General features: G+C 37.3%; 1 protein-coding gene across 6 annotated transcripts in view; it reads left to right on the top strand.

The window, feature by feature from the left end:
• The window catches only part of klhl13 (kelch-like family member 13), a 178,235-nt gene that overhangs the window by 58,772 nt on the left and 101,294 nt on the right, over window positions 1–18,169 (top strand). For all 6 annotated transcript variants that reach the window (XM_028816087.2, XM_028816086.2, XM_028816089.2 and 3 more), the window contains one exon: window positions 13,882–14,023. In XM_028816087.2, coding sequence (XP_028671920.1) covers window positions 13,882–14,023 — 142 coding nt within the window. The remainder of the gene's footprint in view (window positions 1–13,881; window positions 14,024–18,169) is intronic.

Genomic DNA, 18,169 nt, shown 5'->3' with positions numbered 1-18,169 from the left:
TTTAATTCGTTCCAGCACTGAGCTTGTATAGCGAATTTCTCGTATCTAGAACAAACTTCCCCATTGAAAAAAATGGAAATCCAGTTAATCCGTTCCGCACCCCAAATATATTAACATAAAAATCAATTTTCCTAACAAATAACACTGATAAATTATATATACTGTAGTCTACCTTTAATAAATAACACTGGTAAATAATATAACTGATTATTAAAAGAATCAAAACAGGTGTCCAAAGTGCAGTAGAGCATTCAATAAATCTTTAAATAAAAAATCCTTAAAACAGTTGTGAAGTGGAGGTTTAAAATACACAAGAATAACAATCCTTTAACACGAGGTTAAAACGTCAAAAGGATGCAGTCTTTAAAAAACAGATGACAATCCCCGGTGCTTCTTCTCTGTTAGCGTCTCACCTGCGGGCTCTGCAACAGGCGAGACACTCTTAATGCAGCTGACCTTCTCTACACCGTCCTGCTTCAGCTGTTTGGCTCGCCTGTTCAGCTACACGTGAGCCTGCACTCGCTCGCTCGCTCTGCCGCACTGACTTCCTGCCTGCCTGCCCCCCCCCCCCCCTCTCTCTCTCTCTCTCTCTCTCTCTCTCTCTCTCTCTCTCTCTCTCTCTCTCTCTCTCTCTCTCTCTTACTTCTTCTCCCCCTTAACCGGCTCGCGCTTCTCTATATATGCGGGGAGGACATGGCAGCTGCAGCCCATCAGCCACAGGAACAATCATGGATGTGGGCAGTTTCCCACCTGTGCACTTAAGTGAGAAACGCAGACACCGCAGATCGCAACTGCTACCACGCCCCCTCGCTAAGCCGCGAGCTATACCCACAGCCTGGCTCGTGGCTCGTTACGCGAGCCAATGCTCGCATTTAGATCTGAATTTTTCGCTCATACTTTCCTCGTATTTTGAATTTCTCGTATACAGAGGTGATTGTATCTCGAGGTTCCACTGTATTTCTAAAAAAGTAAATGTTTAAGAAGATTTGATACAGTGGCATCCACTTGAGATTTTGTGATTGCTTTACTATTTTGCTGCTATACTTGAGGCCACAAATCAGGCATCATCAAACAGATTTATTCTGGAGACCGCTTCTTGCGGAGCAAGTACTAATTGGACCAAACCCCAATATAACCCTCAATAATACTTATATGGTTATGGTTTTTTTTAATTTAACAATGACACTATCATAAAAAGACATTGTGAATTGCCTCTTCAGAAGCATGGGACTTTCAGAGAATCTTATCCACCACAGTCTAATTAGTGGTGCAGGTAAATGGTGGCATTGAAAATAAGCTATGATCACAACAGGAGAATACTCACTAAAAAAGAATCTGCGAAAAGGGCTCCTAGTGGATTCCAACCAAATACAATAATAAGGGTTCTGAAAGATGCAGAAAGCAGGTGCTGCACCAGAACACAGGAACCAGTAATATTTACTCAATATATAGTAGATTCAAGAAGTATTCTGACCTCTTTACTTTTTCTCTTTTTACCATGTTGAAGCCTTATACTAAAATCATTTTAATGTACAGTAATCCCTGACTTATTGCGGGAGATAGGTTCCAAGGCCGACCGCGATAACTGAATTTCCGCGAAGTAGGGGCACTATATTTATTTAATTATTTAACGTGTATTTGGACGTTTTTAAACCCTCCCTGTATTGTTTATAACCCACCATTTACTCTATTAAAAACAGGGACAACTGCTAAGCAATATGAAATCGGTAGATAAGTTTACACTTACTGTATAGCGAAGTACACGTAGCAGCTTGTAGGCGGTCATGACGTCATCGACCTTGTTGCAAAGATTCCTAAAGCAGATTCCATCCAGACTACTGCCTTATCACGTCCACTTGCAACTCGTTTTGCACCCTGGTTAAAGGACACTGCAGCTGTAGATCTTATATGCTTTTCCTCCTTTTTAAATAAAAAGAATCGATGTCCTGCAGCGGTGTAGCTGTTCCCTTCCTTCAACATATCCAAAACTTTTACCTTTTCTGCAATCATTTGCATCTTCTGTTGGTGCTTGGACACGGCCCCTGAAGCATTAGCACGTTAATGATGAATGAGTGAGATGAGACTTCCTGGTTAATGCAACACTCCGTCGCTGAGCCAATCAGCAGCACACAGGAACTTAACTGCATGCTCTGATTGGGTAGCTTCTCAGCCATCCGCCAATAGCATCTCTTGTATGAAATCAACTGGGCAAACCAACTGAGAAAGCAAGTAAAAAGACCCATTGTCCGCAGAAACCCGCAAAGCAGCGAAAAATCCGCGTTATGAATTTAGATATGCTTACATATAAAATCCGCGAAGTCGTGAATTCGTGAAAAGTGAACCGCGAAGTAGCGAAAGATTACTGTATTGTTTTTTCCTCAGGAAGCAGCACTTACCATAGATACTTGTGTATTAGTCGAAAAATGTATGCCTTAAAATTCATTAAAAAAAAAAACAGGGTCGACTTATCCGCGGGGCAACACCATTTAATAATTATAAGCCAGCAATGGGTCTTTTTACTTCTGGTACATGCTTCCTCAGTTGGTTTTCCCAGTTGATTTCATACAAGGGACGCTATTGGCGGATGGCTGAGAAGCTACCCAATTAGAGCAAGCAATTAAGTTCCTGTGTGCTGATTGGCTCAGCGACGGAGCGCCAAATTCGATTCTGCTGCATTAAGCAGGAAGTCTCGTCTCGCTCATTCAGCATCAACGTGTTTTGCTGTGTAAAGAGTTAACTTTTGTGCTCTTTTGTGTTTATCTTTTTGCATAGTTAAGCCCTTCATTATGGCTCCAAATCGATCTGCTCCTGCTACTGCTTCAGAGGCCGTGCCCAAGCGCCAACGGAAGATGCGAACGATTGCCATAATTATAATTATTTATAATTAGTTTTACCCTCGACTTATATGCAGGTCATAACAAATTTTGTAATTTTCGGCTTAAAAAATACACTCGACTTATCTGCGAGATCGACTAATACGCGAGTATCTATGGTAATAGTGCAGAATGACAAAGTGAAAACAGGATTTAAAAAAACAAAAAAACAAAAAATGAAATATCATATGGACCCACAGCTTTACACCCTTTACTCATTGCTTAGTTAAAGCACTTTTGTTAGTGATTCCCACCTGGAGTCGTCTTAGGTATGATGGTATAAGCTTTTGCACTCCTGGATTTAGAGATTTTCTGCCATTCTTTGCTGATCTGTCAAGCTTTGTCAGGTTGAATGGAGACCATTGGTGGAAAGCTATTTTCAGGTCTTTAGATGTTCAATGTGTTTAAGTCTAGGCAACTCAAGGACAGTTCCAGCATTGTTCCTAAACCACTCTTGTGTTGTCTTTGCTCTGTGCTCAGGTCAATTGTCCTATTGAAAGGCGAACCTTTGGCCCAATCCAGAGTGTTCTAGAGCAGGTTTTCATTATGAAAATCTTTATTCTATGCTCTGTTTGGCTTTACCTCATCCCCTCCACTAAAAACCAGCCCCTCCGGATGATGCCTCCACCATTATACCTAACCATTGTAATGGTATTGCACAGGTTTCCTGTAGCCATAATGATAATCTTGGTTTGTTACACCTAAATAATCTTGACTCTCAGACTGTGAGTAACCTTTAGGTGCCATTTTGCAAACTCCAAAACTATTTCCATGTCATTTTCCTGAGGAGAGGCTTCTGTGGAGTTGTACTTTTAATGGTTCTCCCATCTCCACATGGGTTCTCTGAAGCTCATCCAGAGTGACCATTGGGTCCTTGTTCATCTTTTACCATCACCAATGTCCCATTGTTACTCAGTTTGGCCAAGAGTTGAAGTAGTTCTCAACATCCTCCATTTAAGAATTATGAAGGTAGCTGTGCTCTTGGGAACCTTCAGTGCTTCAGGTTTTTTGTAGCCTTCATAGATCAGTACCTTGACACAATCAAGTCTCTAAGCTCTACAAGCAATTTCTTTTACTTCATGGCTTGTTTTTTGCTCTGATACACATTGCCAGCTACTTTTACTTCCAGTTGAGCATTCATTGGTTGTCAGCTCTTGAATACGTAGAGCATGCTCCAACTTAAGCAAAATCAAGCCTCTCTGATTTTGTCAGGATGAGTCACAGATTGCTTAGTCTGAGCTGCTAAGGAGGTTAGACTGCAAATTACGCAAATTAAATTTGTTATTGAAAACCACTGGAAAAAAATGTGACATGGCCTTAAAGATGAAAAAGAAAAAAATGATAAATTTAACACCTGAAATTCTTTAGTTTCAGCAGGTTGACAGATGATGTAATCCTGCAATACAGAACTAAACTTACAGTGCAAGAGATTAGCATAATTGTAGATTTGATAAGGTTTTTTTATGTCAAGATCTAAACATAGTTTTTTCAAGAAGTGTTGATTAACCCTTGACACTTGCTGCTGTTGTTGTTTGTATGTGTTTAATATCATAATTTGCAATTTAATTTAATTTTTATCGTGCATATTTTTAAAACCTGTAATCAGACCCAAACACAGAAAAGTACAGATACACAGAACAGTTGTAGAATATACTGTGTGTATCATGTGTTAGTCACCATTTTTATATATGAAAAATAGCCTTTGTTAAAATGAGTTAATAGTGGCCAGAGCAGCCTGAAAGTCTGTTATTTACTAGCCAGGATTTCTAATTGTAAGTTTTATGTAATTTGCTAAACTAGTTTATTCATATCAGTAGGGACAGACACAATTAAATTTCTTTAACAGTGCCCTTGTAGACTCTCCTTTAAAATCTGTAGTACTAGGGTGTTGTACCGTGTTAGCCATTGTGAATGTAGAGAAAAGCCAAGCAAAATGACACCTTTTATTGGCTAACTAAAAAGATTACAATATGCAAGCTTTCGAGGCAACTCAGGCCCCTTCTTCAGCCAATAAAAGGTATCATTTTGCTTGGCTTTTCTTTAAAATCTGTAAATTTTGCTTGGCTTTTCTTTAAAAAAGTTTTTTACCTGCCCAAGCCAATTAATTTATTTCTTCTTTTGTAAGTATTTTGGTAAAATGTTTATTCGGTTTGTTCAGTATTTGCTTCTCATTTTAAATAATTTCTCCTTCTGAAACTCTGAGCTTGCTTAATTTCTCTTTTACTTATTTATTTTTATTTTTTGCTGTTTCTTTTGGTTTCATTAGCAATGCATTTTTCTGCTTTTGTTTCGAACTTTAAAAACCGTTTTTTATGAAGGCAATGCAAAGGGAAAAAACTGTCTTAAAATAAAGTACATATTTACAGTTTCTCCTATGTACGCTGTAAGAAAATCATTCAGTGTTTCTGTTGAAACATTTGAAGTACTAATTTGTTATTTTTAACAGTTGGTATTACTCTTAATACCATCGGAATGTACTAAAGTTTCCTTTAAAGAGAGATTGCATTTTATGTTTTCTACAAGCTTCATACTTGAATTATGGATTATGAATTTTTTAAAAGGTATTTATTGTCTGTGTTAGAGAATTTTCTGGTATTAGTGTTGTTAATGGCTTTTTTTCTAGCCCTGATGGGATTTCACAACAAACAGTGTCAGGCTCACAACCGGATTTTGAAATTTTAAGATATCTTCTACAGATAATACATCATATTTGAACATTCTTTCACCTACCCACCCAAAAATATTTAAAAATGCTATACCCAATATGATCTATCAATGTCTGGTCTGGGAAATTTTGCTTACTTGTGGGCAACACTTTTCATATATCCTTTATATTTTCTTTTATGTATATTTGAACACAGCTGTTGCTGATTTATTGTGGAATAAACAATATTAAAATAGGCTTGCCAAGAGCATTGCTAGGCATAAAATATACTTTTCAAATTTGTGGTAGTTTAAATAATACGCAACTTAAGTGCAGTTTTTATGATGTACTAGTTCAGGTACCCGATCTTTTGCACCTGTTATAAATTTTTAAAATAATTATGTAAAACTGAATTACAAATAACTTTTTAAAGAAATTATTTTGTTTTAGCCATTTTGACAATGGGCTGTAGCAAGTTTCTGTAATTGTGAATTAGTAACAATGGTGAAATTGTTGTATTTGTTATGAATTGAGTAATGCATAATAGTGTAGCACTTTCTGGGTAATTACATTGTTAGATAGATTAGAGGGACAGTTTCCTGCTGTGTCTTGCCCTAATGTATTCAAGTAAAGTTTGACAGTGAAAAGCAGCTCAATGTTCTCAAAGTCTGGACTTTAACATAATTTTCATAGTGAAAAAAATTCTGGTAAGGGAATAGTGTACTTTGAAACAGAATTCTGGGGAAGTGTACCAGTTTCCATCTTATGTTAACAGAATCTCCTTAGTTTCACATTGTTTGGGTGGGTGTTGGGTTTATCAAGAGTTAGTATTGAGTGTAAAGAAAAAGGAATGCAATTTCTAGTGTTGTCATATTTAGTTATTAATTTAAAATGAGCTGAAAATAAATGTAATAATGTTATAGTTAATTTTTCACACTCCAAAGTGGGAAAAAAATGACAGTTAACTTAAACAAAACCTGTTTATAAACTGACATCTGTTGCATCATGGGCATTGCTGTGTAACTTAGTATCTCATTAAAATACTTTATATACTGTAAATACTGGTCAGACATTTGTAATACTGTATATACAGTGCCATCTGTAATTAGAGGGACCATTAAGTCAAAGTTCATATTTTTTGCTGTATGCATAATTACCTGAAATTGGATTTGCTTATGATGCAATCTTCCCACTACCAGCTTTTATTTCAGTTTGTATAAGTTACAATGTTTTGAAATAACAATAGTTTTTATGTGTATGTGCAATGACCAGTTTCAGGGGACTTTAAGCAATGCAATCTGCTGACAATTAGTTCATTTTAGTTGTTTTCTCTTTGGTGCATCACAACGACTAAAAACACGAGAAGCCTAAAGCTGGCCTTGATGGTACACCAGACAATAGTGATACTTACAGAAAAGAAAAATTCAGACATAGCACTTTCCAAATTTTAGAATACCATAAAAATTCACTTGTGTACTTGCCAGTGGTGTAATGGTAATATCTAAAACTGCTGCTGACATCATCAAAACCTCCATAAAACAAAGTTGAAGGAATCGCAATATATTGTATGCAAAACCATTAGAAACTTCTCCATCTCAATTTATAAACGTCACACGTTATCATTCAACTCTCCCTCAGAAATAAATGCTAAATTAGATATTTTTGTATAACTGAGTTGATATAATAGCATTATGGATAGATACCACAAAGAGAATCTTTTTCGTAGTGATCACAGAAATAGGCAGAGAAGGGAACAAACTTTAAAGTGGTTAAAGCATACCACTTATCTCTGAAACATTCCTTACGTGTCTGAAGCATTCGTAGCTGGTCATCTTTGTGATTTGCTTGTGTTTATTGCCATATCAAATTACTGTAGAAGCAATATGGCTAAAGAAAACATGTTTATTTACAGTTAGTGATCAAGGTGTTGCCAAATAAAAGATTGAGGTGATAAACAAAAGTAAAAAGATTTTTAAAAATCTTCATTACATATTAAACTACCATTAAATAAATTGGAGCATACATAAGAAAAGATAAACATATAAGAGTTGACAGTACAGTTCTGTCATTATAGTACTAAAGATTTAAATTTAAAAATGGATAGAGTATTTTTACAAGTATAGTATATTGAAATGCAGGAGTGCAAATGTGAATTTTTAAATGTAATTAAAAAACATGCATTGATTGAGCTTTATAAGTGAAGTTAAGAGCATTCAAGTGAGGAAAAAGTCACAGAATTACACACATTGGCAGAATAAGTCTTTCAGAAAATGAGACTTTCCACCTGATAATTTCTGTTGTTTCGTAGATTACTATGCAATGACAATGTGCAACCTGAGTTATAAAAATAAATATTTCCTATGCCAGCTGTGGATTAAAGAAATATTTACTTGTAAATTTTGAATTAAATTTAAATAATGATATTCAATCTGACATCCCTGCTCTTTGATCATGTCACTTTCCATGCACAGAAAATTCCATTTATGTGAAGGGTGTGGTTTTTCAAGTGAAGGCTGCACAGTACATGAGTCATAAGTACTGCATGCTTTGCAGATCCACTGTAATGGGGAATAAAAAGTAAAAACGTTTCTTTACAGGCATTATTATTAATATTAAGTACAAACATATATGTAGTGGCACTTAGAAAATTTAAGCTACATTTGAATATATTCAAATACTTATTTTTAATAGCAATATTTTAATCCAATGTTTGTAAAATGTGACAGCTCTATAGAAGAGAAAAGTGGAACTGGGGCAGTTCACATACCAGTAATGCATAGATAGATAGATAGATAGATAGATACTTTATTAATCCCAATGGGAAATTCACAGGTGAAACCTATACAAAATTCTTTATACAGTTGTGCGTGAAAGTTTGTGAACCCTTTAGAATTTTCTATATTTCTGCATAAATGTGACCTAAAACATCAGATTTTCACTCAAGTCCTAAAAGTAGATAAAGATAAACCAGTTAAACAAATGAGACAAAAATATTATACTTGGTCATTTATTTATTAAGGAAAGTGATCGAATATTACATATTTGTGAGTGGCAAAAGTATGTGAACCTTTGCTTTCAGTATCTGGTGTGACCCCCCCCCCTTTGCAGCAATAACTGCAACTAAACGTTTCCGGTAACTGTTGATCAGTCCTGTACACCGGCTTGGAGGAATTTTAGCCCATTCCTCCATACAGAACAGCTTCAACTCTGAGATGTTGGTGGGTTTCCTCACATTAACTGCTCGCTTCAGGTCCTTCCACAACATTTTGATTGGATTAAGGTCAAGACTTTGACTTGGCCATTCCAAAACATTAACTTTATTCTTCTTTAACCATTCTTTGGTAGAACGACATGTGTGCTTAGGGTCGTTGTCTTGCTGCATGACCCACCTTCTCTTGAGATTCAGTTCATGGACAGATGTCCTAACATTTTCCTTTAGAATTCTCTGATATAATTCAGAATTCATTGTTCCATCAATGAAGGCAAGCCCTCCTGGCCCAGATGCAGCAAAACAGGCCCAAACCATGATACTACCACCACCATGTTTCACAGATGGGATAAGGTTCTTATGCTGGAATGCAGTGTTTTCCTTTCTCCAAACATAACGCTTTTCATGTAAACCAAAAAGTTCTATTTTGGTCTCATCTGTCCACAAAACGTTCTTCCAATAGCCTTCTGGTTTGTCCACGTGATCTTTAGCAAACTGCAGACGAGCAGCAATGTTTTTTTTGGAGAGCAGTGGCTTTCTCCTTGCAACCCTGCCATGCACACCATTGTTGTTCAGTGTTCTTCTGATGGTGGACTCATGAACATGAACATTATGTGAGAGAGGCCTTCAGTTGCTTAGAAGTTACCCTGGGGTCCTTTGTGACCTCGCCGACTATTACACGCCTTGCTCTTGGAGTGATCTTTGTTGGTCGACCACTCGTGGGGAGGGTAACAATGGTCTTGAATTTCCTCCATTTGTACACAATCTTGTCTGAATGTGGATTGGTGGAATCCAAACTCTTTAGAGATGGTTTTGTAACCTTTTCCAGCCTGATGAGCATCAGCAACTCTTTTTCCGCGCTCCTCAGAAATCTCCTTTGTTTGTGCCATGATACACTTCCACAAACGTGTTGTGAAGAGCAGACTTAGATAGATCCCTGTTCTTTAAATAACACAGGGTGCCCACTCACACCTGATTGTCATTCCATTGATTGAAAACACCTGACTCTAATTTCACCTTCAAACTAACTGCTAATCCTAGAGGTTCACATACTTTTGCCACTCACAAATATGTAATATTCGATCATTTTCCTCAGTAATGACCAAGTTTAATATTTTTGTCTCATTTGTTTAACTGGTTTCTCCTTATCTTCTTTTAGGACTTAAGTGAAAATCTGATGATGTTTTAGGTCATATTTATGCAGAAATATAGAAAATTCTAAAGGGTTCATAAACTTTCAAGCACAACTGTAATTAAACAAACACATTAAATGCACTTGTTACTTCAGTCCACACACCCTACTCTCCTCCTACAGTCTCCCCCTTCTCCAAAACCCCCTTATCCCTAATGTGATAGGTGTCTTTCTGGTTCTTGTGTGTAAAAGATAATAATAATAATAATTCATTACATTTATATAGCGCTTTTCTCAGTACTCAAAGCGCTATCCTCACAGGGAGGAACCGGGAAGCGAACCCACAATCTTCCACAGTCTCCTTACTGCAAAGCAGCAGCACTACCACTGCGCCACCTGTAGATGGGAAGCCAGTGCCCATCTATACATAACTCTAGGCATGGGTGGCGCAGTGGTAGTGCTGCTGCTTTGCAGTAAGGAGACTGTGGAAGATTGTGGGTTCGCTTCCAGGTTCCTCCCTGTGTGGATAGCGCTTTGAGTACTGAGAAAAGCGCTATATAAATGTAATGAATTATTATTACTATGGGTAGCCTATTTGTGCTTTATAAATGGAGTTACTGCATGTACTAAATGTTACATCATAAGGATCTTTAAGTATTTCTTCCTCATTATATTTTTAGATGACCAATGCTTTTATTAACAGCAACATAAACATTCTAGCACTGTGCAATTTTTTTAAAGCAGCATGTGAAAGGTTGACAAAGTGAGTGGATCAGCTTGATTTGAAAAGTTTGTAACTATAAATAAGTAAATTAAATCAAATTTCCTTAAAATACATACTTTAACTAATATGTACAAAAATATTTCTCCATAATACATCTTCGTGTATAATACGCTGCAGTGTCTGTCCAGGATTTTAAATCACCTGTAGCTCGCAAACCGTTTGACCTATTGACTTAAAATTTGGTACTACGTGACCTCTACTGTCCGCTTTTGGGGTGATGATTTTTATTACTCTTTTGATCATATACTCTCAGCAGCGTGCAGCAGGGCGGTTGTGCGGCACATTCGTACAGGTGCCGTTCTCATTACCTCCCACCTTCGTCATCACTTCCCCTACCTCTCCAATATCTTAAATCATTCTTGAGGCAGATAGGTAGAGGGTATCATCGCTACCACCTTCGCCGTCATTTCCTTTGCCTCTTCATATCTTAAATCATTCTTGAGGCAGATTGAACACTTAAGTGCCAGCTTAAGTTAAAAGTTAAGGAAAATGTACCAAGTAATTGCAGCACAAACACTGACTTAATCAGTTTTAATGTGAAAAGATGCCAGTGAAAGAAAAGAAGAAGCAGGCCGCTAGGGTGGAGAAAAGACGCTTGCTGCTTCCTGAGAAGCTCTTCAAGTGTATTCACTGCACGTTATTGTGCAGTCCGCCATTCCTGGTATGGCATTAAAGAAAATAAAATGCTTCTCATAATTGCAAACTGTCATATTTTGTTTTTTTTCTGTAATGTACCTATCTGAAACCAGGCTTAATTGAAAAAAAAAAAGTTTTCACTATTTTTCCTACAATCAATCTATTCTCACACAATCAATTCATTGATATTGGCAGTTAAATACTGCTTAAATGTAAACATACATGCACTTACACATTTTAATCATTTTAGATAATTGCTTTACAGCTTTTTGCTGTTAAAATATATATTTACTATATTTATACAGGTGGGTTTTTTTCTTCAGTGTATGAACTAGACGTTCACAATTCTTGTGGTGTAATTATAAAATATGGATTGCTTGTATGTAGTACTTGCTGCGTGCCATACAGCACATGATTTGGTAAGAAACAACAAATAATAAACACAGTAGAAATCTTGAAAAAAAGCATATTGTTTACTAAGCAGCAGTTTCAAACTCGTCTTTATTTTTTCTTTTTCCAATTAAAAGTACACACTGCTGCATTTTAAACAAGTTCACTCTACAAACTCAAGCAGCGTCTGTTTTAATTTAAAGGACAAAAGTAAAAATGTCTGAATCCATTAAAGAAGCTTTTCCTGCTGTTCATCTAGTTGCACAGGTCGACTTTGATTATTTTTTTGTCCAGTTTATTACTCCGCTTTCTTTAACATAAAAGCTAATATAATAATAGTCTCTCTCTTCAATGATAAAATAAACTTCCACTCGCTGCTCTTTGTTTACACTGCAGGAAGTTTTCTTCCAAAGAAAAAAAATGACATGTTCTGGCTCAACTACCCTAGTACATTGCATAAAGGTGCACTGCAACTAAATTACCATAAAGCTTACAAAAGCAGGGGCTGAAAATATTGGCTTTGTGATCTGCCTTTTTAACCGATCACTGAACAAGTTTTTTATTAGTGAAAATAGGCCCATTTCGATCAGCAGCCGATAGATCGGAGCATACCTAATACAGTCTAAAGCCTTATCAACTGTGTGATGCTTTCTGTGCTTGCCATGAGGAAACCCGGGAACCAGGGATTAATTATGGAGAAGCTTTAGAAGTAGCTACCACACCCAAGGAAAGCTGTGAGACTGTGGAGGTGTTGATGTAAAAGAGGAGTGTAAAATAAGTGAGTGTATGTATAGATTTTACAATATGTATAATTTCTATTGTGAACCTTCTTGGGCAAATATCTTGAAAAAATAAATTATTGATTTCTGAGCTCCGAGTATGAAGTTCCTGTTTATCCTTGCCACGAGATGTTTTTTATTAGACTTTTAAAATTTTGGAACTTACATGAGGTGTAATAATATGAGCAGTTGTATGTGTATTGCTTGATTATAGGGTCAATGAGAAAGAACCACCTATTAAATCAAATAACATATGTGGAATTTTTCCATAATTTTATCTGCGTGTTATTATCCTTATCAGTTTGTTTAAAGCAATGCTTAAACTATTAATTTAAAGTTGTAGGAATTTTGTGAACCTGTTCCACTTACCTGGATTTCTGCATTAATTACTCATAAAAATGGGGCCTGATCTTCAGCCAGGTCACAATAATACTAAAGCACAATCTGCTTAAACTATAAGTATACAAACAATTATACTTTCTATTTTAAAAACTGAGCACATTATTTAAACATTCACTGCATTCAGTGAATACAACTGTGCATGGTGTAGTGAGCTGAGAATGTAAATGGGGAAAAAAAACTAAAAGAGCTGGTACACCTCACACACACACAGTTTGAATTATTATAACATTATGACATAGAGGATTTGTCATTTTTACATGATTTTAAATATCCACTTTTATCCAAAGAGCTATCATTGCCTCTCTAAGGTTCTCACTTCCCTTTCTTGAACTTTTAAGAATTCTGCTGAATAGCTCTTGTCAGACCAGCTCAGCCTGTTACTACTGCTACCCTCACCAGGAAATGTGGAACAAAAATGGTGATGATCATGCTAATCTTGTCCCATGTTGTGTTACTCCTGATAATGCTATTAGAGGATTAGGAGTAACTGTATATTTCAAGCTATCTGACAAATAAGGAAACTTTTTGCCATGTATATTGGTTCAGATAGATGTGTGCTATGCATAGATTTTAACTGAATTACACCATGTTCAACCAAATCGAAGTATGTAGTTTGTTGATTGTTTTAGTGTATATGGTATTTTTTTTCTTCAAATGTTCATCGTTGTTAATTTTAAAATTTGGTTTTATTAGATATTGTTGTGATTTTCATGCATTGTTACCTTTACAACGCATCTTATGGGCAAACGTTTGAAAATTTTGGTTATTTTGAATTGTTTTACTAGAAGATTAAACTACAGTGTGATGTAAGAAAGTATCATCTCCAAGTCCTTTTGTAATAATTTGACATTCTACTAATGTAATTGAATTTTTATTGTTTAAAATAGTAAAAAATAATGAGGCCTTTATATACTGTATTATTTGAGTATAGTTTACATATTTCCTTGCACAGTTAATGTTTTATGACTTTTTCCTTCACCCTTGAATTATCTTTATTTATTAGTACTGTTATTATTATTATTTTTTCTTTCAGATCTTTAGTGGAAGAGGACGATCCTCATATGAAAGTTTCCCTTGGGAGTGGCGATATGGGTGTTTCTTCCCATCTTCAGGCTTCAAAGACTGGCAATACACGTTTTTTCACCAGTAACACCCATAGTTCTGTTGTTTTGCAGGTAATTTCACAAATAAACAATAAATGGTATCTTTACTACTGAACATAAATGTTTGAAGATCTGCATATACTGTATGTGTAACATTCTTTCAAATGTTACAGTGCTACATAAAAAATGAACATGGCACAGAACAGTTTTTTAAATAAAATATTTAAAATCTAAAACTTTAATGGCCATGTGTCACTCCCATATATTATACTATTTGTCAAATGCCTTTTAGAAACGTTTCCTTCAGTGCCTGAGATACTACTTTAAAAGACAGAATGGAGGAAAACTTCCAGAATTTCTTGCATTAACCTCATACCATGACTACTGCTGTGCTTACACCTCCATCTGTACTCCGCATGCAGCACTCAGCATTTAAATATCAGAACTTCCCTGCTTTCTCCAGAACAACTCCATTGCAGATACTGTATCTTAATTTATACTTTGTACATCAGTATTGTGCATCACTCTCACACACTTTCTATTAAGAAAGGGTGCACTTGCTACCTTCAGACTATCCTTGACACCACTGCAAACTTTATGTATCCACTTTCAACAAAGCATGCATTGGATCAAGCATCTACCAACATCTTTACCTTGTACACAGTACAGCCATGCACCCACATCTTCCGTGCCTCCTGCCTCTTTGCCTACAGATATTTCCATGGTCTTTCGTGGGTTTACCTTGTGTCTTTTTGCTTCCAAACTAGCTTTCCATTTCTGCATTTTTTTTTCTTCAATTCTGCTTCATTATTTGTTATCTAAATAATGGAATTAGGTTATAAAAGCTCCTGTGGCAATCATTCAGTCTTCTCTGTTCAGTACCTCCATCTCAACCACAAAAAGAAATGACTCTGAATAAATCACTGGTTTAGCTCTACTCCGCCTAATCTCAAAATCTTCACTTTCCCATCTGCTGGCCTGGCCATCATTCTTCCTTCCTTATAAACTGAAATCACTGCACTATATTGTAGTATATAATGCATGTAATCTGCATTCAGTCACCCATGAATAACTCTGTTAACTTGGTATTTACTTGCCATTTCTAAGTACAAGAAGAAAAAAAAAACTTTACAAATAACTTTTAGGCTGTGATGACAGTTAGAGGCTAGAGCAAATATTTTATTTTGTATCCAGTTCACTGAGGTTACTGAAAAGTCTACATATATTGCATTGTAGGCTGCGACGTTGGCAGTCAATAAAGGAGACAATCAAAATCTGACAAGATTTGACAAATAGTTGGCAGAGATTGCTCTTAACCTGTCTATACGTTCTTTATGAAAGATCCAAGTTGCAAAGGACAGAATTTTGACACTAGAATAGTGTGATTGCACATAATACATTTCTCAAGGATGAAGATACAGCTCTTAGTAGAGGTCCGTACAGCTGCTGTTTTTAATTGATGATGGCCTCTGAGCCATTAACCTATGTGACAAAAACAGAGGGTGTAACAGCCACTCAACCCGACAGACAGACACCGGAGGCACACTGATAAAACACGTTTTATTTTATTTTTCTTCACCTGTTGTCAATATCTTCCCCATTTCCCACAGGCACAACACAGACCCAATAAGCACAACGACTATACACAATACTCTCTTTCTCTTCTCCTTCACTCCTCCTGGCAAGCTTTGTCTCTCTCCTCCCAACTCTGGCTCACCGAGTAGTCTCTGCTGGCCCCTTATATACAGTGCATCCAGAAAGTATTCACAGCGCATCACTTTTTCCACATTTTGTTATGTTACAGCCTTATTCCAAAATGGATTAAATTCATTTTTTTCCTCAGAATTCTACACACAACACCCCATAATGACAACATGAAAAAAGTTTACTTGAGGTTTTTGCAAATTTATTAAAAATAAAAAAACTGAGAAATCCCATGTACATAAGTATTCACAGCCTTTGCTCAATAATTTGTTGATGCACCTTTGGCAGCAATTATAGCCCTAAGTCTTTTTGAATATGATGCCACAAGCTTGGCACTCCTATCCTTGGCCAGTTTTGCCCATTCCTCTTTGCAGCACCTCTCAAGCTCCATCAGGTTGGATGGGAAGCGTCAGTGCACAGCCATTTTAAGATTTCTCCAGAGATGTTCAATCGGATTCAAGTCTGGGCTCTGGCTGGGCCACTCAAGGACATTCACAGAGTTGTCCTGAAGCCACTCCTTTGATATCTTGGCTGTGTGGTTAGGGTCGTTGTCCTGCTGAAAGATGAACCGTCGCCCCAGTCTGAGGTCAAGAGTACTCTGGAGCAGGTTTTCATCCAGGATGTCTCTGTACATTGCTGCAGTCATCTTTCCCTTTATCCTGACTAGTTTCCCAGGCCCTGCCGCTGAAAAACATCCCCACAGCATGATGCTGCCACCACCATGCTTCACTGTAGGGATGGTGCCAGGTTTCCTCCAAACGTGACGCCTGACATTCACACCAAAGAGTTCAATCTTTGTCTCATCAGACCAGAGAATTTTCTTTCTCATGGTCTGAGAGTCCTTCAGGTGCCTTTTGGCAAACTCCAGGTGGGCTGCCATGTGCCTTTTACTAAGGAGTGGCTTCCGTCTGGCTACTCTACCATACAGGCCTGATTGGTGGATTGCTGCAGAGATGGTTGTGCTTCTGGAAGGTTCTCCTTTCTCCACAGAGGACCTCTGGAGCTCTGACAGAGTGACCATTGGGTTCTTGGTCACCTCCCTGACTAAGGCCCTTCTCCCCCGATCACTCAGTTTAGATGGCTGTCCAGCTCTAGGAAGAGTCCTGGTGGTTTCGAACTTCTTCAACTTACGGATGATGGAGGCCACTGTGGTCATTGGGACCATCAAAGCAGCAGAAATTTTTCTGTAACCTTCCCCAGATTTGTGCCTCGAGACAATCCTGTCTCGGAGGTCTACAGACAATTCCTTTGACTTCATGCTTGGTTTGAGCTCTGACATGAACTGTCAACTGTGGGACCTTATATAGACAGGTGTGTGCATTTCCAAATCATGTCCAGTCAACTGAATTTACCACAGGTTGACTCCAATTAAGCTGCAGAAACATCTCAAGGATGATCAGGGGAAACAGGATGCACCTGAGCTCAATTTCGAGCTTCATGGCAAAGGCTGTGAATACTTATGTACATGTGCTTTCTCAGTTTTTTTATTTTTAATAAATTTGCAAAAACCTCAAGTAAACTTTTTTCACGTTGTCATTATGGGGTGTTGTGTGTAGAATTCTGAGGAAAAAAATGAATTTAATCCATTTTGGAATAAGGCTGTAACATAACAAAATGTGGAAAAAGTGATGCACTGTGAATACTTTCCAGATGCACTGTAAGTCACCCAGAAGTGCTCCAGGTGCTCGTTGCCCCACTTCCAGCTGCACTTCTGGGTGTGGCGGAAGAACCGTCCACACGGGCTCAGGAACAGCTGTTGCGCTCCTGGGCGGCACCTCTGGATCCCAACAGGGCTGTATCCAACTTCATCTCCCATGACGCCCTGTGGGAGTCTGAGGCACCGCTGCCATCTAGCGTTCCGGGGGAGGTAATGCTCTGTCCATGCTTGTTCCCCCCGACCATACAAGGAAGAGGCATCCGCAACACCTAATATACTGTTGGAAAAGGCCTCATGTAGAGCAAGTGCAACCATTGTTTCTTATTCTTCAACAGTTTCTGTCAATATACTGTATAATGTACACACAATCCTACTTAGTAATTAATAATGTCCAAATGGTGAGGCGGCTGTTACATTTTAACATAGTGATATTTGAAATAATAAAAAATAAACCATGGATGTTTTGCAGTACTCCACTGCAAATTCACCATAATATATTTTAATAGCTTTATTGTATTTAAGTGGGTCTTACTGCCTGCTCTTAGTAGTCTTTCTGCAGTGCTGTTCTGATGACCAGTATCATTATGTTAATACCATTCTCATTGTGGTAGTGCTATATTGGATGTTCATTTTTTGTTTAGGCTTTGAGATTTTTAAATTTGCTTGTTGGCTGAATCTATGCACTTTATATGTTTGTTATTGCTTTTGTATAAATCTCATACTGTTAGGAGCAAGTCTCATGACTTGGGTGGGGAAAAAAGTGAGTCAGTGATAGTGTACTGGTACACATGCAGTAAAAAAAGTTCATATAAATGCTTTTCAAGCAACATCACACTTTTACAACATTTAAAAATTTT

This window comes from Erpetoichthys calabaricus, chromosome 12 (genome assembly GCF_900747795.2).
Source record: "Erpetoichthys calabaricus chromosome 12, fErpCal1.3, whole genome shotgun sequence".
In the NCBI taxonomy this organism is placed as follows: Eukaryota; Metazoa; Chordata; class Cladistia; order Polypteriformes; family Polypteridae; genus Erpetoichthys; species Erpetoichthys calabaricus.
This window is presented reverse-complemented; position numbering and strand designations above follow the sequence as displayed.